Raw genomic sequence first — 21,944 nt, 5'->3', positions numbered from 1 at the left:
AAAATAGGATCACACTCAATGGGCGTCTAAAAAATACCCAAAAGGATATTAAAAGAAAGAAGAAGAAATACAAAGTTATCCCCTCCCACGGAACAAAGCTGGTAAAAGACATGTAATGCAATTCAACTTCTCCCCTCAAAAGTTCTAAAAATGGAACTGTCTTCGATAGCTTTTCTGATAGCCCCTAATCCAAAGCTTTAAGAAGTAGAATCAAGTGCTTCCATTGTGGTCCATAGTGGTTTCTATTGTTAAAGAATAAGATTGACATATACCCTTGTGTGGATCATGGTGGGTCAATTGTACCTACGCGGTGTTGTTGTTGACTCCAGGAAATGCTTCCTCCACGATTTTCTGAGAAGTTGCGCTGCTCTACTATGAGTTCTTCATCAGTTACTGTCTGACACTAAAATTCTCCAATGGTACGAAGTAGACATGAGCTGATGAAAACTTATAGCTTTTGAATAACAGACTTTCGCTTTTCATGTACTATTCCCACATAGTAACACAGAGAGAAAACTGGCGCGGAATAGCTTCAACTTAATGTTGGTGTTAAGAGAGTTACATTCTCAGATTTCAGACAAAACAATGATATCGGATTTGCTGTTAATGTGTTGATCGACATCTACTTTCGGGGCAAACGTCCGCAGGAACAACGCTACCTAGATATATCAATTGTTCGACGTCCTCGATGTTCTGCCCGTTAACGCAAATAGATGCAGATACAGGAGTGCAATGACCAGTCTAAATGAGAGCCTTGGTTTTTTTGGTGTTTATCTTCCGACTCTACTTGCCCCCTCTTCCAAATTTAGAACCATTTAGCCAATGTCCATGATTCCGTGAAAGAGCAAGCAGATGTCATCAGCGAAGTAGAGATACCTGAGAAAAGATCTCATCGTGCATTGAATGCGCGGGAAACGTTGCTGGTAATTAGTAGACAATGTTTCGGAGACGATATGAAACTCCACGGATCCCGCCTCGGGCTTCAAATTCCGCTGAGATTTTACCTTGATGTAACACGTGACATTTTGCGCTATCATATGTCTTATTGTTGGAAAACGTTGATAGGATATCGATCCAAAATCACATTTAAAGAAATATAGTATAGTAGTAAGGATATCGCATCGACTTGATGACGGACTGGAGTAATTGGGAAGCAGCTTACTTCCACTCTTGTGGCCCACGGACGCGTTTGCTTTTGCTCTGGATGAAACCGTAAATTCTCTTTTTGAGTAACTTGGGTGAAGAATAGTCCGTGCATCACAAAAAAGAAGTTAAGTTGTTTCCCAATTAGTCCGGTCCGTCATGAAGTCAATGCGGACTCCCTTAATCTTCAAACAAAAAAAAATTATGTTTAGCTCAGTGTAAAAGCTTGTTTAAAGGCGGCCGCCCACTGCCACCGGACAACTGCGGCAAAACATTGCTCGAGATACGGGGTCTCATTCTTATAAGAACAAAGTAGGCTTAAACCAAAAACCTAAAATCAATACAAACGACGACGAAAATAAGAAATAAATTTAGATAAAACAGGGATTAGATGAAGCAACATTGACAAATTGCATCAATGGACGGATCGATTATTCCCAACCTATGTGACAGCAAATGTGTGATGGTTTGTCCACCAATAGGGAGAAATCAAAAATGTTTAGCACCACAAAGGTCTGCTATACTTTTAACTTTAACTAGCCAAACGAACGCGTCTCCATATCTTGGATAGCACAGGCGATTATGAAGATAAATAATTGACGAAATAAACAGATTTGAGAGAGAATGAGAAACCACTTCCTTAATATTATAAGAAAAACAAAACTGTACAATTTATTATCTGAAAATTAGCATGGTGAAGTTGTATAACACGAAAAAAAAATCAGATCAGTTATGGAAACTCCGGAGTTTCCCTTCTTTCTAACCAAATGGAATACACTTCAACATGAATGTTAATTATAAATTTATCCAGCAAACACATGTTTCTTATTTCAAAAGATTTAGTCTTGTTATAAGAAAACCTCTTAGCCTGTAACATTTTCATTTTGCCAAAGTAGTGCAGCTTTTGTTAAATTGTAAACAAATATTAATGTTTATAGTTAGACCCAACACATTTGTATCACAAAAAAAAATCAATATTGATTAATGATTATATCGTTAAGAAAAAAAACTTAATAAAGAAATGAATGGAATGGAAGCATGAAAGGAATATGAAAGTGACCGAAAAACGTATGATTGATGAACATTTTTAATTGAAGAACGTCGAGAATACTTACCCTTGCGCTTTCTTTCAAGTCCTGCATAGCCGGATCGAGGATTGGCTTGCCTGAAGCCAATTTCGTTGCATTGATTAATTCTCCGAGTGCAGCGGCGACATCTTTTACGGCGTTTATAACCATCACCTGGGAATCTGGTTGATTCGATCCTAAACTGCAAGCTCCAAGTTTCACGGCATCCGCAAGTTGAACTGCAAACATCAATTATTATTAGCGCTTAGGGACAAAGGAATATTTCGTGTGTTAGAGACTAACTAGCCAATTGTAATTGTGATCGAAAAATGTGAAGAATATATTACATTGGAAGCAAAGACAATTAATAATTTGAAAAATACTTAGAAGGAATAAGGAATTCTGTACAGAAGAGGGATGTATTTGTAAACCGTCTCAAACTTAGTGAAAATATTTACAAGAAATAATTCATAGTATAAACTCACGTATAGTTGTAACTGCATTCTGTGCAGCTGAAGCCAATTGATCTTGTGTGCCAGCAGCGCCAGCAACAAGTACTTTAGTATCCTCCACAAGAGCCTTAGCCGTTTTCAAAATATGTTCGCGATGATCAGCGAACGAGCCTTCACCATCAGAATGTAAAGTTCCAGCTGTGGCAAACATAATTGTCGTATCCAAATCACCAATAATTCCAGATACGGTACTGGCAGCATTAATGCACGCTTGTGTTCCGCGTGAGCCAGCTTGTAACGATGCCAACACTTGAGACACCTTCTCAGAGACATCGCGTGCATTGCGTGAAATTTCAGTTTGACCTGATAGGTCGTTTGCCCGAAGTCCAGCTGTCGATTGAATCAGGGATGTGACAGAGCGTCCCAAATCAATTACACTTTGTCGAATACGCATTCCAACTTCCGGTGAAGTTGTCGTGGTTGATGCGCCTACAGAATCTTGAGTGAGTTGTGTGTAGTGGTGGGTCATATCGGCGGCGAGCGATGGAAGTTTCGTTGTGTCGTATGGAGCCTTTGCATTAATCTCATTGGCTAAATGAGCAATTTCCTTTGCACTTCGCACCATGCGTGTTTGATAGTCAACGAAACTATCCGAGATCGAAGCATTCAGGAGAGATTGTCGTTTGTCGGTGAGACGGGAAATGGCACGAGCAACTTGTTCCATGAGACCAGTCACAGCTCCAGTTTCCGCTGATAGCTTTTCAGCGGTGCTATTCAAGTCCTTGATTGCAACTTTAGTGTTTTCAATAGATTCATCCAATCTGGGATGAGCGTGAGTTGCCCGGGGATTGCCACCGGACTCCTTTGCGGCCTGAACCAATTGCGTTGCGCTCTCAGCAACTGACTTCACCTGATCAACAAGGGCCATTTGTTGGTTCGAATGAATGATATGGGAGCAAGCACCAATAGCTCCATTGGTCATAGGAACTACATAGCGAGATATTTCACCTACTGCATGACCAAGCTGTTCTGCATTATGCTTGGCAGCCACTCGGATCGGTTCAAGCTTGTCACCCAACTCAGCTGCGGCATTGAGCGTTTGGACAGTGAATCCTTGCAAGTTGTTATCCTTTCGTTGTGCTAAGCCTTGGGCATTGATAGCCAATGCAGTACTATCCAATTCCCTTATGCAAGTTGCCAATGTATCCAAAACTTGGTCGCATTGTTGTTGACCTGGAGCTTTTTCGCGAATACTATCCACCAATTTCTTAACACTTTCAGAGACAGGTTTGCTATGCATAGCCAACTGTTGCCAAACTGGTGGATTGTCTGGAGAAACAGCTAAGGCCTTAGCTGCTTTCACCATTTCAATTACTCCATCAAGAACTCCACGGCCTGCATTCAGTATCGGTTCTTGAGCCTTACGTCCTTCTGGTGAAATTCTAGCAGGGACTGAAATGAATTCAGGACTTGATGCATATTGACGGACCGCTCGAACTGCTTCCAGTAAAGGTTCCACATAATGCGACCTGGAAGGCGCTGATGAATCATCTCCCAAAGCTTTGACCTCTTGAACCAAATTCGACGTGGCGTTCGCTACATGCTTAGCTCCCAAAATGAATTCGTTCTTCGCCACAGGATTGTTGGTGGTCATACTAGCTTGGCGGCAAATTGTACACAAATATGAAGTGTGCTTGGCCACAATGGTAAGTGCCGAGATCTTCTGCTGCTTGCTAGAGTTCGGACTGCTAACAATATCACAATGCTGTCGAATTCCTTGATATGCTCGTGTCAATTGGGCTTGATCGATGATTCCTGGCCGGCCAGAAATACTGCTCGGATGAGAAACACCAATCAGATAAGCTGCCTGTGCGGACGATTCAATCAAGCCATGGATAGAGTCTGCGACATTGTTAACAGAATGTCCAAATTCCATGTGTTGTGATTGTTTAGCGTTCTGAATCATTTCAGAGATGGCATAGCCTAAGCTCCTAGACTTTTCGGTTGCATATTCAACACAATCATAGTAGCCTAATTCGTTGATTGGCTCTTGAGGATGTTCTAAGAGCATACGAAGATTCTCGATAGTACGGATGGCATTATCGCATTCCTTCTGGCCAGGTGTTGCTGACACATAACAGTCGACAAGTTTGTTTATGCTTTCCGTAACTTGGCGAGCTGCCTGATTCAACAGATTCTTCGAATTATGCTGACCAGGATCGGCAGCAATTGATTTAGCGGTTGAGAGTAGAGAACATGACTGTGTTGAAACATTCCTTAGGCTATCAACCATCTGGGCACGAGCGGCTTCATCTTTTGTTTGACCAGCCATCTCCATTGCGACCGAAAGTAGATCTTTGTACGAATGACCAAAGTTCTGGCTAGAGCTTGCAAGATTTGCAGGACTTGCGTATGACTGCGCAACTTGGCCACTTGCTTCATTTAGGGAATCTGCAGCCTGTTTCAAATCTGTTTGCAGATCCTTGTAGTTTCTATTTGATGGTGGATATTCTCCCATCGTGAGCACTTCACTTAGCTCACTTACATTTCGCAGAACACTATCGACTTCTCGTTGGCCTGGTATACAGTCTACAGTTTCCGCTAAGGATTGATTGACGTCTCTGGCTGCAGTTGTTAGCGCTCCTTCATTGCCTACGTTTTGAAGCATTCTTTGGGCTTCTTCAATCAACCGAACCGAATTGATAACAGCATTGTCTGCTGAGTCGATGACTGTGCCGTTATTAGTTGTCGCAGCAACGCCATGTACACTCTTCGTGAAATCTCCTAAAGCCAAGGCAGTATCTCGTCCAGCAACACCGGCGTAGAGACGTTGTCCTTGCAACACAGCTGATACTAACTGTGAGATTGCGATACCAACATTTTTCGCTGATTTACTTAATTGTTGTGCGGTATTTTCTACAGTTTCGCCAGGAAGTGGACGCAAAGTTCCCTTATTTGCTGCGGTTCTGGTGTCGTCTAGGACTGTTCGAAGATTCTTAACAGCATCTAGAGCGGACTCTAGTTCCTGTCCTCCACAGGCTTCTCGAGCACGATGAGCTGCTGTGCTGAGTTCTTGAACAGTCTGACTCAAGTTCAAAGCACATCGGGACAGTTGCTGCGAAGCTAGCCCGTCTCTTACAGTTGGTTGAAGGGCACGAGCCGAAACTGATACTTGATTGGCAGGTTCGATAAATTGTTCGGCAGCTTCGATGAGATTTAGTTGTGCATTAGCATCGTCTGGATGGCTCATAGTGCTCTTTACACCGTTGATCAATCGAGGGATTGAGTCAGCCGTATTACGACAATCTTGCAGTAAGGATTCCTTAGTATGGTGATCTTCGCTGAATTGTGCGGCATTTCGGGAAACCTGGATACATTGCGTTGCAGCAGCGGCTGCATGTTTCGCGCATGCTTCCAACCTATTGATTACTTTCCTCTTCATTGCTGGCGTATTGGCAGCAGTTGTGGTTACTTCACGAAGTTCTTCAGCGGCACGACGGAGAGCATCTTGGTGTCCAGAATCGTGAGGACTGCCTGCACACAATCTGGCTGCTTCCACCATTTTCGATGTGGCATCTGCAAGTTGCTTTGCTGCTGCCAAAAGGCGTCTTTGAATCTCGGAATCTTGTTGTGATTCTGCTTCACCCTTAATGCTTTGAATCAAAAGGGCAGTAGCTTGTCCTAAGGCTTTGGCGTGACGGACCATTTCCTGTGGGTCTGATGAGGAAACGAGGATGTCTGTTCCCACAATAACATTCTCAACAGGATTCACTTCCTCGACCGAGCGAGTGGCACGTTCGCGTGTGGAAAGACGGATGTTGTCAAGCAAATCTTGTAAAGTCATGCTCACATCACGAGCTGCATCGAGCAGCTCAGTCTTAAGTTTCTGATCGTTTGTCGCTTCGTTGCAAAGTTGAACAAGTTGGTTTACAGCTTTGGCTACTTCTCGGGCAGCAGATTCTAGTTGTTCACGACAGGCAGCATTATGAATTGTTGGAGCAACAACTTTAGCGCAGGCAACTAATTGACTGGTAGCCAATGCACATTGAGTTGCTTGTTCGATAACTCTGTTCCGTTTCTCTTCATCCTCACAACTTGCTGCAATTGATTTAGCTCGCAGGACAAGTGCAGCCGTTGCATTTGCAACAGCTTTAGCAAGAGCCAAGAGCATGTCGTGCATTTCTCGACTTTCTGCAGTCTCCTCGCCAATCGTGCTAAGCATTTGTGTGCTTGCCTCGCCCACGCGGCTAGCAGCATTGATAAGACTGCTGCGCGGTTCTTTGCTCTCAGGCTCCGCTGCCCTCAATAAATCGCTGAATGCACTACACAATTTCCTTGCTGCCTCTAATAGTTTATCGCCGCTGTTGTCATCTTCCATGAGAGCGGCAATAAGTCGCACTTCCTTAGTAACTTCTGGAATTGTTTGTGCAATTTGCGACACTGCAGAGCCAATTGCATCCGTGTCCGTGTCATCGGGAGATGCTGTAACGATTTGAGCAGTGGCAGCACTCATTGTAGCCACATGGGTAGTAACAGCTTGTTTCGATGTATCCAATGTGTTTTCACGCCATTCAATTGAGTGTGGATCAGAGCCAAGATCAGGAATTGTAGCCTGCAATGACCAGGAGTTGTTTGTATTTCTTGTTGTAAAAATAACGTATGGTTTAGCTTTTACCTTGGTTCTTAGCTCTTCTTCAGCGCGAGAAATTGCTTCTTGACCGGCCGAAATGTAGCCAAGTAAGGCACGTTGTGGTTCACTAAGATGAACGGAACTGATTCGTATTTCTTTTGTCTGAAACGGAAATATATTTAAGTTTTCTCCATTTTAGAGCGGAATCTATTAGCTTCATAACAGTTTCTGTATTTATGTGGTCAGTGTTTCAGGACAATATATTTTAAAGTAGTCTACGTTATTCTTTGAAGGGAAACTGTTACAAAAACATATGACGAATTTTACATACTTCACAATCATGATTTTATATCCGGAGAGAAAGACGTGAAAAGAAATGATTATGCAATTAATATTGGACTATCAAGTTCATACTCTTGAAACCCAATAATTATGAAATCCACGAAGCAAAATTATTTACAAAACAAAATTCTAAACTAGCAGAGAATTGAAAGTATTCAATGAAAAAAGCCAACTAAAACTTACCGTTGGTGGTTGATGAGCAACATTCACTTGCCCGACCACCGCACCATATTGTTCGGACTGCATTTCTCCTTGCGTGTAAGATTTTTGGCCTAAATTATAGTAATAATTTGTTGTTCATTGTGAAATCAAAACAAACAACTAAATGTGATTTACAAGCGAATATTGTGGAAAGGCATAAATCCAAATATGCAAAGAAATTGAAATTTCAACTGATATAAATAATTGTCAAGAGTTTTGAGCAAATCAAATGTGAACAGTCGTGTATTTACAATGTTCTCATTTCTGAAGTGATGTATATATAATATTGGATGATGCATTGATTCCATTTCTATGACCTCTGCAACTCAAATAAAACCTTGATAGGAAGGTATTGACTAATATTTGTTAATCATGAATAATGCAGGCTTCATACAAATGAAATCTCAAGTCTAACTGTAAATGATTCGTTTCAAATTACCGTCATAAGGTCGGATTATTCCAGGTTGGGCCAGCGACTCCGTTGTTACCTTACCAATCTTGCTGGTCTCGTGTTGTAGGAAGGTAGCCCTGCAAATGTTATGGAATTAAGTAAGGCTCTTATATCATCTACCATTCAACTTACTTTGAAGGTGCAACACTTTCTTCCACCATAGTCGAGCCTTCGTCTCCTTCGATGCCAAAATGATCCTTAGCTTGTTTCTTCTTGAGAATAATATCAACATAACCAGCAATCAGCTGAACAATTTGTTCAGCTTCAGTTGTCTGAACCGAATAATAAGAGTCGGCGTAGTCTCCGAAATCTAAGGTGAATGTGTTCGGCGATGCACACCAACGTCGCACAGTTGTCAAGGGCCACGTTTTTAAGATTTCCTTGGTGCGTTCGTCCAATCGAAGAACAGAGTCTTTCGACACTCCCAATAAACGTGGGACTAGTTTGTTTTTACCAGACATTTTCTCCTTGACCAAGAAGAAGGCTACACCATATGTCGGAAGCTCACGGGCCGTTTTGGTATATAGCACCTTGGCATCGATTTCAGATAGATCGAAATGGCGGCGATGTTCAGCAAATAATTTCTTTTCAATGCCTTTTACTCGGACGTAAGATTGTGGAAGGAAATCTTTGAGACTAGAAAATAAAAGAAGAAATATCAATATTGCGTAATAGTTTTATTTTTTAAATTAAATCTACAGAATGATAGCATTGATTTTCAAAGCATCCCGGCCGGCTCAAGTGGAGTTGGATTTGCGCAAAACTGAATAATTTTCAATATTCATCGAGAAGGTAAAGCTACAAATTACTGCTTTGAATTAGCTTTTTATTCTCTCTGTTAAATATTACGAATTAACCAGGACCCGTAGTTGTGGGTGAAAAAAATGCAATACAATACTAGTAAAAGTTCTAAATCAACTAAAGAATGTGGGAAAACACACTTCGTACGATTACGTTTGCCGGTAATTATCGTCTTCAAAGTATTTCAAATTCAATTTTATGCTTTAACACTTTTCCTCAGCGCAGTTGCGCTTGTTTAGGCATCAATACCTCCGATTATGCCCAGTTCCTGAATTAGTGGCAGTGCTTTGAAACCCCCCACTCTTTTGGTAAAAATCCTTTGGCATGTTCGCGGTTTTGGCTTCCCTGCACAAGATTATATGATTGGTTTCTTTTAATAACATGATTTCTGCTTGCAACATGCCCATCAGGTGGGACAACCATTCTAGCCGAAAATGTATCCTGTATGGGATCATCGGTATACATGTAACCCTTTATCTCCCGATATATTTCGGAGCATTTAAGCTCCGGCTCTGCTGTTCCAAATACGTATTTTAGTACCAACAGTCCAATGTTTCCCACATGATATGTGTTGAACTCGTTTGGAAAGTTGACGATGTGTCCAATTTCAGATCCAATACTCACGCAATTTGGATAGTAACAACTTCGTGATTAGGCAGTTCGCTATGTCCAAAAGAGTATAGTTCTTGCACTTTGCTGATGCGTACGGGGAACAACTAATCGTTCCTGGATTCTATAAGATTTCAGATATTCATCGAACTGATTACTTATATATTCCTGTCCGTCAGAGGTCGATGCCTGTCACCAGTCAGTTGTTACGCTCCACGAAGAAGTACCTACCACATTCGTCGCGAAAAACATGGACCAAATTTTGGAGCAGACTTTTGCAATCAAATTTTGTGTGAAACTTGGTAAAAACGGATTGGAGTTGCTCGAAATGCTTCGTAAAGCTTGCGATAAATTTTTATGTGGCACAGAGGTTTAGGAAGGTCGGGAGTCCGTCAACCACGACGACCGCTCGAGACGCCCATCAACTTCACAAAGGGAGGACTCGGTGCAAGAAGTGTGTCAAGTTTTGGACAAGTCTCCATGATTAAGTGTTCGGATGAATGTGGGATACCCAAAAAAATCTTTGATCGCATTTTAACAAATGATCTTCAAATTAGGAAAGTCTGCGCGAAAATGGTCCCAGAAGTCCTGATGAGTAAGATGAAGGAGCAATGTTTATTGAAGTTTCAGGAATTTCATGAACGCTACAAAATGCATTTATAATTTTTGGATAGAATAATAACGGGACGGAAAGTGGATTTTTGAGTATGATCCCGAATCGAAGCGCCAAAGTAGCGAAGTAGCGAACAGCAAAAGGAAGTATCAGCAAATCGTGAATCAAGACGATGGTGATTGTGTTTTTTGGCTAAAAAGATGTGATTCACAGTGAATTTGTGCCACAAGGACAACCCATAAAGTGTTTTACTGTGAACCATTCACATGATTACGAAAGAGGATTCGACACGTCCGAAGAGAAATTTGCAACAAATGGATGTTGCGTAATGAAAACGCACCAATCGAGACTGCGCTCATTGTCTCCGAGTTGTTGGCCAAAATCGTAAGTTTTCCAATGACGATGGCAATTATACTTAAAAGTGGCATTTTATCTAGAAAATTTGCATTTTTGATCTCTTTGTTCCTATGTTTCACCGGTTTTTCGCTCGTTCGCCTTCCCCTTTGTGAACAAGTTATTTCCCCTATTCTTGTTCTTTAAGAGCGATTTATATCAAGAATTTTGAGTCTAAGTGTGTCAGGTGTTGCCGACGTGTCTCTGGATTTAATCATGAATCTAAAATTTGTAGTTTATCTTCTGTGTCGAAGAATTTCCAAAGATGATAACAACTATCAACACTTTAGCCCGGTCGTCATTTAAAATACGGTGAACACTGTTCAGTTTAATCGAAAGTTTGGAACTGCGTAAGCCATTTGAGTACAATTCACTTATTTTTGGGCATCGAGGACCCCTCTCCCCCTACTTCCACCCCACCCCCACCATTTATTAAACGCCGGAATAAAAACCGTGTTATCAACACATTATAAGCAGAACCCTGAGTTGCATGGGATTTCAGAAAGGTAGTATTTCCGATTTAGAACTGAGGTCATTCTGACCATTACCTCCAAAGGAGTGAAAATGCTTAGCAATTCTACTAATTGTAGAAAATGTTCCGGAAACCTTTCATTTGAACGTTTTCTGTTCCATTTACAAAATATTTTCAATAAAACGAAATTATTTCTATGATGCAATGCAAAATTCATGCTTCAATTATACTTACTCCAAAAATCCAGGTTTGTGCTTCTGTTCATTATGTGGACCGAACTGAATGTGCACTTGAATACCAGCAAATTCACAAGCTGAAATGAAAGGAAATTTCATATAGAAATGGTTCAACACTAATCCGGAATGCATTGGGTCATATGTAGTATTCTCTACAGCATACCTTTATCCTGTGTCACAGGATGTGTTCCGTCTAAAATAGCATCACGTGCCTGAACATACAACAAATTCAATTGTACTGGATCACGTGAATCAATGTTTTGATCAGAGAAGAAAAATTTACGACGCAATAAAACCGTCTCGGATTCATCGATTCCTTGTTCACGTAGCGTTTTTCCCATGTCGACCCAATTGACTGTATTTTACATGAAATAGAAGAGAAAATGATAAAGGAAGGACGAAACAAGTGAAAATTGCAGGGAAAACTTTTTTGTCTACAATAGGTTTAGGTTTAATTTCTTTCACACAGAAAAAAACATGGAAATTGGCTCGTAGTTGTATTTAAACTTTTTATTTGTCGGTTTTGAAATTAGAGTTAAATAAAGAGCAGACTCGTTGTATTTATTCCTCGCATATATCGATATCTTGATAACCAGATGCTCCTTTCTTCCTCTTCCTTCCTTCTTGCATTTACAATAAGGAAGGAAAGGCATCAATTTAAATTAGTTTGTCTTTCTTCAATACTCATTGGTTTGCACTTTGAAGGTGCACTTTTAGTAATTTGTAGTTAAGTTTATTCTTATGATATTCAACCCTACAATAGGGCAACAAAATTGAGAATGAAAAAGTTAGTATTCGTTTCAAGTTTTCAAATTCTTTTATAGCACTACTTAGAAGATAGAAAGTAACTGTGAAGTCAAGTCAATCTTCTCAAACACAGATTGGCAAATACTCACTTTCATCGTCCGTCTTCAATTTCTTTCTCAAGCTCTCCATTTTATGATCACGGTCTCTCTCGGCGATTTTCCTGCGCAACGTCAACGTTCCAAATTTATTGTCAGATATATTTTCATTCTGTTGTTCTTGCTCTTCACGCACAAGACCATATTCTTCATAATTTGTAATACCAATTTTCGTACAAATGGTCACCATCAGTTGTGAGACAGGTTGCGAGTCATCAACTAAAATCGTTTTAACCGCTCCATCTAACATTCGTACACGTAAAGTACGAATTTTTCTTCGATATTCAACTACATCTTGATTTCGAAGAAGATAATATTCAAGATTTCGTCCGGCTTCAAGCCAAACTCCTTGACGGTTCTCTTCATCGGATAGGAAGAGGCCATATTCTTGGGCTGTATGAAAAAAATAGGAAGGTAATAACAAGCGAAAAAGGGAATTCAATTGATTTCGAATCACTTACGTTGTCCTTGTACGGCTTCAGCGAATTTATCGCGAATAATTCGACATGCATCAAATATCGATGTTTGTGGATCGAATTGTATCGTCTTTGTAACTCGTCCACCTTCGAGACTGATTCGTAGCGAAAGTGTCGCCATGTTTTATGAAAGGCACTGGAATTGAAAGATAAAAAAGGAAATTAAAATCGGTTTGAAAGGACTGAATGGAATGTATATCTAATGACAGAATATTTTCTAGACTTACAAAGTTTAAACGAAAAGTTCAATGGAAAAGGGGAATTAGTTTAGGTATTTAGTCTCGAAAAAAAGGAGGAAAATATTGTTTACAAAGTACTAAATCAGACCGAAAGGAAGTTGTTAACTTAAAAACTAAAGCATTTTCCTCTGTGAAAATCAAAGTATCTCTCCTACAGTTCATAATAACATTACATCGGCTAATCGACTTTTCCTTTCTTGGCCAGCGCTCCATCAAAAAACAAAGTAGTTGCTTCCAAATAATTTCTATGTGAGTAGCAATTAAGGAAGTTTGCATACTCGAAATTAATTGACAAACTATGTAAACGTGCGATATCATTGTTAAAATGAAATTTTAAACGAAGTTTCCAAGACTTATTTAGCATTCGGAAGTGGTGAAAATATATTTTGAAATATCTCATCTTCTAGAGGAAGACTGCCAATCATTTAGAAAAATTGCATTAGGGTCTCCTTTCTTTTCATGGTTAATTTATTTACATATCTGCGGAATGAAATTGGATAATTTTTACAGAGTTTGGATTAATCCATATTTTTTGTCTCCTCCTTACTTATCGTAGGTGACGGTTGTACAATTAACGATTTGGAAAATAGATATAATGAATGAACTGCTACAAAGAAGGGAGGAGAGTTGTTGTTTGACCATCAATTTGCAGACTGTGTCAAATAGACTCACCATGATCTTAGAAAAAAAAGAGTTGGTTTGCTAAAAAGAGTTGGGGAAAGCTCCGGAATAGAGACTTTAATGAAATGGGATTGATCGAGTTTAACCTCGAAATGTTGATTTTCTCCATTCGTACTTGATGATTAGAGACAGTCTCCCTTTCGATATATACAGGAAGGAGTTCCAAGTACAGATGACGTTGAAGCATCTTATGTACGTTCAGCTTTTATGAACAGACTGAAAAATTGATTGATATAATGCACATGCCGAAGTTTGAGTCCATCACTTGGGACTTACAAGAGACCGCTTTGAAGGACTGCAGCCTGATCAACAATGCGTTTAGCATTGAAATTGAAGACCAAAATTCAGTTCCCGTGAATGGTTGGAGAGATGATTAACCATCAATGGGTTGATCTCACACTCGATACCAATGTACACGCATTCGCTCCCATGCACATAAAGGAAAGAACTTCCAAATCTGTAGATGTAGTAACTTCCCTTTGTCTTTTCGTAACCATAATGACAAGCAGGGGAGTACTGCATTACCTCTTGACAACTTGCCTAGTTATTCACTTACGTTTTCTCGCACCCATTAAATCATATTAAACTATTTGTGGTAACTTTCGAACTAGCTTTTTTCCAATTGGAGGTCAAAGCCTTTACGTATGATACACTATACCATATGGAGTCGGAAGGAATAAAACCACAGGATGGCTCTATTTGTATTTATCGAGCGAGCCTCATATATGTTAATTAGTATTGCCACTCCTTTAATCAGTTAAAACAACAATAATGAGAAAAAGAAATACATTAAAATTCCTTAAGGTACAATACCTGTTACGAACTAAAGGGCATGACAACTTGATTAAAAGACAACATTTAAAATAATGATAAATCAAGAAGTTTCTTTGTCTGACTATACTCCATGCTTCAACTTCAATGCAGGGCAGAAATTGAATTCCGTTTCCAGCCCTCCATCATTGCGGCAAACATGAAGAAGCACAGGAAAGAAATGTGGTTGGAAAACACGTACCTTTTCCAAGTGCAGCGCGCTAGGTCACATTATGTCAATATAATGCCTGCCATACATCAATCATTTGAAATGAAGACACGTATTCCATAAAATAATTTTATTGATAGTTGTCGGTTATTATTCTATCAACTTATAAGATGTATTCATAAGTATTCATGACAGATTATTGCATTAATTCATAGTTAACAGATAAGAATTTTTAATTGAATTTATTGGCAGATTTACAATAGACTAATAGGAAGAGATTCGCACATCGCCGAACTATTTTGCGTGATGTTATTGAGAATAAGTAATTCTAATTCTCTGCAGACACAATTATAAGGTGATAAAATCAACTTTTAGCAAGTTTCAGTGATTTGTATCAAGTGATTCGTAGATATGCCAATAAAAATGAAATTTTCGCACCTATTAAGTGAGGTCACCGTCATTAGGTGGAATTTTCAAGGAATAAAGTATAGTATATATGCAATGAAACTTAGCTCCCAACTTCTGTTATGTTCAATACCTTTTCTTAGCAATTCTTTCTCACCAACCGGAGTTTTTCCATCATCCCGAGCCAGACTAGATGGTGCTATATTTATATGAATGTCGAATTCCACAAGGTTCGACTTTGGAACCACTTTCATTCAAATACCACTTGATACGGCTGGTGCGTAACAAACCCTTTATGGGCAAAAAGACTTCGGTGTGGACACTCAGTTACTGACAGCCCCAAAGAAGAACAAAGATGGAATTCATCGAGCCGTGATAGTTAAGACTTGTTTAAAACAATTTTTATTTGTTTGGTGAGAGACCTTATGAGGTGGTAGGATTTTTTCATCTCACTTCTATTTTATGTTTGACTATGACATACATATGACAGTAGTATATGGTCATTACCTTCAACTGTCCCTTTCATCCGTTTAAACTTGGAAACGCAGCACAATACGCCACTAAGTTTAACAAAATTAGAACCTCTGATGACATATCCTTGTGGGTTTGAATCCCAAAATCTACTGCAGCGTCGATCATCCTGTCACCCTTTATACTACAGTTCCGAGTTGGGTAGCCACCAAAGACAACGACAACGTCTCGACGTTATGAACACGAAAATGTTGTGCTGGATCACAGCTTTAACTTTTGTGTAACTGTGAACACGGATGAAATATGGACATTCCCGACCGTTATGATTTAGTTCGGAAGCAAGCACCTTTAAAGTTACGGTCATAACATCCTTGACAGCCGGCAAGGTAAAATTGGCCTGAGTATCCAAGTCGATGGAAAACCACTCAAAGGATACCTGAAACAGCGATGACTTGACACTAGACAAAGACTCGAAATATCTCTCGACTCTATGTGGATCAAATTTACGATCAACAAAAAGGCAAATCTGACGCCAACCAGCTGGCCACGCCATCGACAAGAATGCAGAAACAAGAATGCACAAACAAGAAAACGCATTGAAAAGACGGGTATTGTTGTAGTTGGGATATGACTGTTAGTGGGTAGATAAACTGAATACAGGTTCCAATACAGCTTCCTAAGGAACTCTTGTCTTGAATAAGTATTGGTTGTCCAGAGCACTCTGTAAACGTAGTAACGAACAGATTACTAAAAAGAATGACTTGAAATATTGTCTGGAGATAGCTTCTGATTATTTGAAGGAAAGTATCAAGTTTCATTTTATCGTAAGCTTGTGATACGCCGAAGAACAATCCAGTAATTTTTTTTGTTTTTTACTGCGTCTAGTGATTGCTCAAGCTGGTCGCTTGACTAATGGAGGATTGCAGTTTTGTCATTCACTAGATCATGTCCTAAGCTTCGCTAGGGTTATTGTCGCCAAATTTCTTCAGGAATTCTATTCTCAAGGATCTGGGTTTATTAAGTACTGGTATAACCACCACGGTGAAATTTTCCGTATTTTGCGGTTGGTTAAGGGGCTTCAACTCTTTGAAAAAGAGTACAAAACTAGTACAAGTGTGAACAAGGCTATGGATTGTTTTTATAGGCTCTCATATTTAGTATTTGGTACTCGGTCTCGCTAACCAGATTTTTGTCAATCCGCTTTGACCTTGCCTTTAGTTTTTGAAAGATTTAGTATTGCTGTATTATATAACAGTTTTGACGGTCCGATTAGTGTTTTCAGGGATGAATAACTTTGCACCACCTGCAATAATTAGTGTGAGCCCGAATGGCATGTATCCTATATTTTCTTCCGATTTAAATAGACTAACTACCGTTGGCGAATGTGCTGATGAGAGATGATTGAAAAATTTATGCACTTTTATGTCGTTTATCGCTATTTTATACCATATATTGATTTGTTGGCTACTAAGTGGTACAGTTGTTCGTTATGTATTGGACTTTATTATGAAACTGATGTAAAGGGTTGTTCCCCCTTTAGGAAGCCAAATACGAAACAGTATGATGTCGCTTTGTAGTCACCGGCAACTATACATAACCTAAGTGTACTTTGTGGCTTGGTAGTTTTACAGTTTCTCCTGTGATAATCTAAAAAACGCTTTGATTTACAAGTAATAAACAATACTTAGTATCGGGAGAGTTTAAGCGATATAACCACCAAGTAAGGATTTATAACGGAAACGTTTTAATGATTGATACCTTATGATCACAAAGTACTAGTTATTTTTAATTTAATCGAACCGCCTACGGCACAACCGGTTGTTTTCATTTTTTTTAAGTTGGTACCACCTTAACTGACATACATGTTAATATTCTAGCGTCAATTCATCATTTTTTACCTTCTGTTGCACTTTAATATGGATAGTTCTGTGAAGCCAGGGGTTTGTTTGAAATATTGTGTTGCTAATGAAAAGTGGTAGAAAATTTGACTCGTTCCGGACGCCCATCCCCTGTTTCACGTGGATGAAAACGTCAAAAAAGGTGAAAGAAATGGAAAGAAGAGAGATTGCTGATGAACTTGGAATTGCATATCGAACCGCTCATTGCTTCAATGTTACGTATGAGACGTATGTAAAAATAACATTGAAAGACCGTTACTGAGGTCATGATTTCTGAAGTGAACAATGCCTCAACCTTTATAGAACGCATAACTGCTGATGATGACGCTTGGTTCTACGAATTTGGAAAAGAGTGGTGCTTCGAAGACGAGCCGGAGCCGAAAAAAACAGAACACGACGAAAGAGCCTAAGGTTATCTTTTGGCGGCCTATCTAGATGCTGAGTAATCTTATGGAAATGATCCAACGGATCGAATTACTCAGGCGACAGTCAGGTCACTATGCTGAAAACTGAGAACTGATCCTCTCCATGGCCAGTGAAACAAATGGACAAAGTTATCAAGGAATTCCAACAAATTTAGGAAACAATGAACTGGAAGTCTAAAACCCAGTACTACTTACGATGAAAGGACTTCCCAAGATCCGTAAACTAAGCAAGGAGAAGGAGACCAATTATATTCTGAAATTCGGCAGACCTAGCAGCTCAACCCACTAACATGATACTGCAGACTGGGAAGACCAGAAGGAAACCCGAAAAAGAAGGCATCAATAGTGTTGGAGAGCCACAGCATTTCCCAGGAGGACGTAAAATTATTGGAGCACATATACAAGAATACAAGGAAGATATACGTCCCCAAAAGATGAAGATTTGTAGAACCCATAAAAATTAACTTCTCAACAAAGATCAAGGCATAGGGCATTCCTGGCTATTCAAATTTATCAGGAAATACCCCATTCCACCCACAGGAGAAGAAATCAGGAGGCAAATATTAATGAGAATTTAATTACAGGTTAAGTCTATATCTAATCGTTTCATGAAGCAACGAAAATAAATAAATAGTAGATACTCATTCTCTTCTTTTCCCATTCGAATTCCGGCACTACAGAAGATAACAAAAGTAGTCGTCGAAATATGGATATTTGCGAAAAAATGGACAAAACTTTGACAGGTTTTCAATTGATTTGAAAGTTAACATTCCGAGAACAAGGATGTAAATCCAAACAGGAACAGCTGTTCCTTTGATTAAAATTTGGGGCTAAAATTGAAGCGCGTAAACCGATCACCTGCCTATGTAAAAATCCTTGAGAGCCTAGCTGTATCCCACATTCGATAATTCAGAAAGAGATTTGAAGCCAAAGAGAATAATACTTGCCGCCCCACGGACACCATTCTTAATGGGAATTACGCGGCAAAAACTCTGTCTTCCTGAATTATCTAGCAAAGTGGAATACCAACATATTTCGTTCGCCATTCATTCAACGACGCTAACCGACATGCATAATCACCAATGAGACCTTTCTACGCGCTCTAGGAGAACAATATCTATAACATGGAAATATAATCACGTACGTTTTAACAAAGATATGAAAGGATGCCTTCCGGATTTAGTATACTGTTGTTTCTGCGAACATCTTCCTGTCAAAAGCAGAAATAAATGTGAATGTGAATCAGGTAGTAAAGTCCGCAAGACATAGGTCAGAAAAAGCGGAGGCAATAATTTGCCTTGAAAGCAATTACAGATTTCTTGGCATCCGGGCTAGAACGAATACGGAATATTTTGTCCGTTTATCTTCTACTTAGCAAGACGAAAATCCTTGAGCCAAACATGACTTTTTCAACAGCAAAAACAAAGCTTTTTCAAATGGATGTCCTCCCTTTTACGACCTCTAATGGGGAAGCTACATTGAATCAACTAATTTGGCAATTAGAGTTCATTGATCCTTCTGAGCTTTCAAATCTAGAAAAGAGGCATCTGTTCAATTGAATGTGATAGTGGGTATCAGATGAAAGCTCTCAGTATGCTTATACTAATTGAATTGAGTTTGATTGAAATTTGATCCAACAAGAGTGACAAAGGTAATTTAGAGACAAAAACTTGCCGCAATAATAAAATAATATATTTAAAAAACATTGATGACAGCCTTACTAATCAGAAACGTATTAATATCATCATAGCCGTGTTTTATGTTTATAAACGAGTGATATTGTATTTCAAATGTTTGTCTTTTACACTAGAAACATTGATATCCTTTAGGAAAGCGAATATCCATCAATCGAACCATTTCAATCATTCAATTTGACGTTTTGAAGCGGTCGTTTCATCACTTTAAAGCGGAGTAGAATTTCACCCATTCCTCAAATGCGCTCTACTCTCCAATTTATCTTCCGTTAAGAAAGAAATATATCGATCGATATTTAATTAAATCACTTGGTAAATACAGCAAGCTAAATCAATTGTTGATAAGTCAACACTCTTCTCAAACTCACAATCAAATGAAAAATCAATATAAAGTACTCAGTGTCCCCTACAGATTGAATTTAAAAGTCATTTCGAGTGGAAAAAATTTACTCTCATCCTTTTAAAGGATCTAGAGGGTATGGTGTAGTGTTGATTAAAGCAAGGTGTGACAGATTCTGCTGATGGAAACCGGTATCGGAAAATTGTGGACAAGCTACATGTATATTCACAAATAGTGCATACTTCTTAAGTATTGTTCAATTTTAAACACTACCATCAGTACATCAGGACAATTTCCTACATTATGTAATATAAAAGGACATTCTTCACAATAATACGGTGACTTATAATACATATCACAGAAGAAAAAAACAGCAAGAAATAAAGATAAATTCTTTGAAGTATGGTTGGTATTTAATTTATAGAAGATGGTGGAGAGGCCACGAGAGAGCGAAAATTCAGACATTATGCTTCCCTTTTTGCCTTTGTATCAAGCACAAAGGGAGGCAAAGAGCATCAGCAGCACCACAATGACTCCACTCACTTTCCCTGGCACAGGGAAAAAGGAAGCCACATAAACGTGTCTATAGAAGACATGATGATGAGTGGGATTGTGTCGAGTCAGCTGAATAATTTTTTCTCATTCTTAACTTGAGAGGAGATCTGATGAGGAGACGGAACATGTATATATAAATGTTAGTTTATTTGCTGTATACTGACGCAATTCAATGATCAAATCGGGGGTGAAAAAACGAAGGGAAGTCTTGTTTTCGAACACCATCCTGAATTGACTGTAAAATCATTTTAATATTCTCGTCTATCTATTTTTAGAACGCCTATAAAGTATACAGTTGATTATCGCCCAAGGCGATCATTGTAATGTTATTTCACATTTTTATTGGCACTTAAAAGTCAAACAACTTTCTCAGCACTTACATTTCACGCCGAGGCACCTTAAACAATACAATTTAAAACTTCCGAAAAAAAGAAATCGAAGGATGAGTCCATGTATAAAGGAACAGGCACCACTTCTGATAAACTGCTCAATGGTAAATTTCCATAATAATCACTTCATCAAGCGTAATTCAGCGACCTAATATTTAGTTTTCTTGGTATCGTACAAGATAAGTTTAAATTGTTTGTACTATAGCAAACACGAACACTTTTACAAGGGTTCACAAACAAAATGAATACTGTACAATATTCAGAGAAAGATTGCATCACCAATTTGGATTAATATACTTTAATTAAAGTGAAGTGCACTCACCGAACCATAATGCGCTTATTCATTTAAACACTTTACTCCAGAAATATTAACACCAAAATTAGATTATTCACCGTCTGAATGTATTGTTCACAACTGTATAAAGTTTTTTTCCTATCCAACAAAGGGAAAACACTCCTAGAAATCACTTTGTTAAATTTTGTTTCAGCTTCTTTAGTCTTCTCTCTGGATCTATCTGCAGTCTCTGAATCCTTAGGTTGAACCCTCTTGAGATGTTGAAGGAAACTGCGCCAATGGAAAGCTCATCTCGAAAATTTCATCTTGGTATCCTTTACTGCTCCTCATTCTCCATATCGTCTTTTAATCCTCCTGCTCAAATACAGTTACAGTTTTGGAACTCAGAACTGTTATAACAGGGAATGCGCAAGATATCCCTTTTCCAATATTTCCCCTTCCTAGTGCTTGTATTTGACTCTTTCAACCCAATCCTACAGGATAATATTCCCTCAAAGATTCCCTATTGTGCAGAATGTTTTCTCCCCAGGTCATGGAGTAAGGATTTTTTGGCATCTGTTCGATTTAGTGGGAGGGGTATTTTCAGTGGATAAGCCTTCTCTCCACCCATGCGCGTTGAACGCATTCTCTTTCATCGTTCTGTTCGCTCAAGTTCGTCCTCTCTGCTCGTTAAATGGGTGAAATCGCTTGTCTTTGGATAGGATATTTTTCTGCAACAGAAAATTATAGCGCTTGGGGTCTAGTATGATTCTGGCACTTCGTAGACAGAGAGAAGTCATTGTGAA

General features: G+C 39.1%; 1 protein-coding gene across 6 annotated transcripts in view; it reads right to left on the bottom strand.

Annotated features, from left to right (window-relative positions):
- Nucleotides 1-21,944, bottom strand: part of LOC119648236 (talin-2) — a 108,485-nt gene that overhangs the window by 21,189 nt on the left and 65,352 nt on the right. For 5 of the 6 annotated variants that reach the window (XM_038049860.1, XM_038049861.1, XM_038049859.1 and 2 more), the window contains 10 exons: nt 12,774-12,924; nt 12,307-12,705; nt 11,574-11,765; nt 11,409-11,487; nt 8,419-8,922; nt 8,275-8,363; nt 7,818-7,906; nt 7,338-7,454; nt 2,696-7,274; nt 2,259-2,449 (listed from right to left, as the gene is read on the bottom strand). In XM_038049860.1, the coding sequence (XP_037905788.1) occupies nt 2,259-2,449; nt 2,696-7,274; nt 7,338-7,454; nt 7,818-7,906; nt 8,275-8,363; nt 8,419-8,922; nt 11,409-11,487; nt 11,574-11,765; nt 12,307-12,705; nt 12,774-12,909 (6,375 nt within the window). In that variant the 5' untranslated portion in view covers nt 12,910-12,924. Of the gene's footprint in view, nt 1-2,258; nt 2,450-2,695; nt 7,275-7,337; nt 7,455-7,817; nt 7,907-8,274; nt 8,364-8,418; nt 8,923-11,408; nt 11,488-11,573; nt 11,766-12,306; nt 12,706-12,773; nt 12,925-21,944 lie in introns of those variants that run through there. The other variant, XM_038049865.1, reaches the window with a different exon arrangement.

The sequence above is a fragment of the Hermetia illucens genome, chromosome 2, assembly GCF_905115235.1.
Source record: "Hermetia illucens chromosome 2, iHerIll2.2.curated.20191125, whole genome shotgun sequence".
In the NCBI taxonomy this organism is placed as follows: domain Eukaryota; kingdom Metazoa; phylum Arthropoda; class Insecta; order Diptera; family Stratiomyidae; genus Hermetia; species Hermetia illucens.
This window is presented reverse-complemented; position numbering and strand designations above follow the sequence as displayed.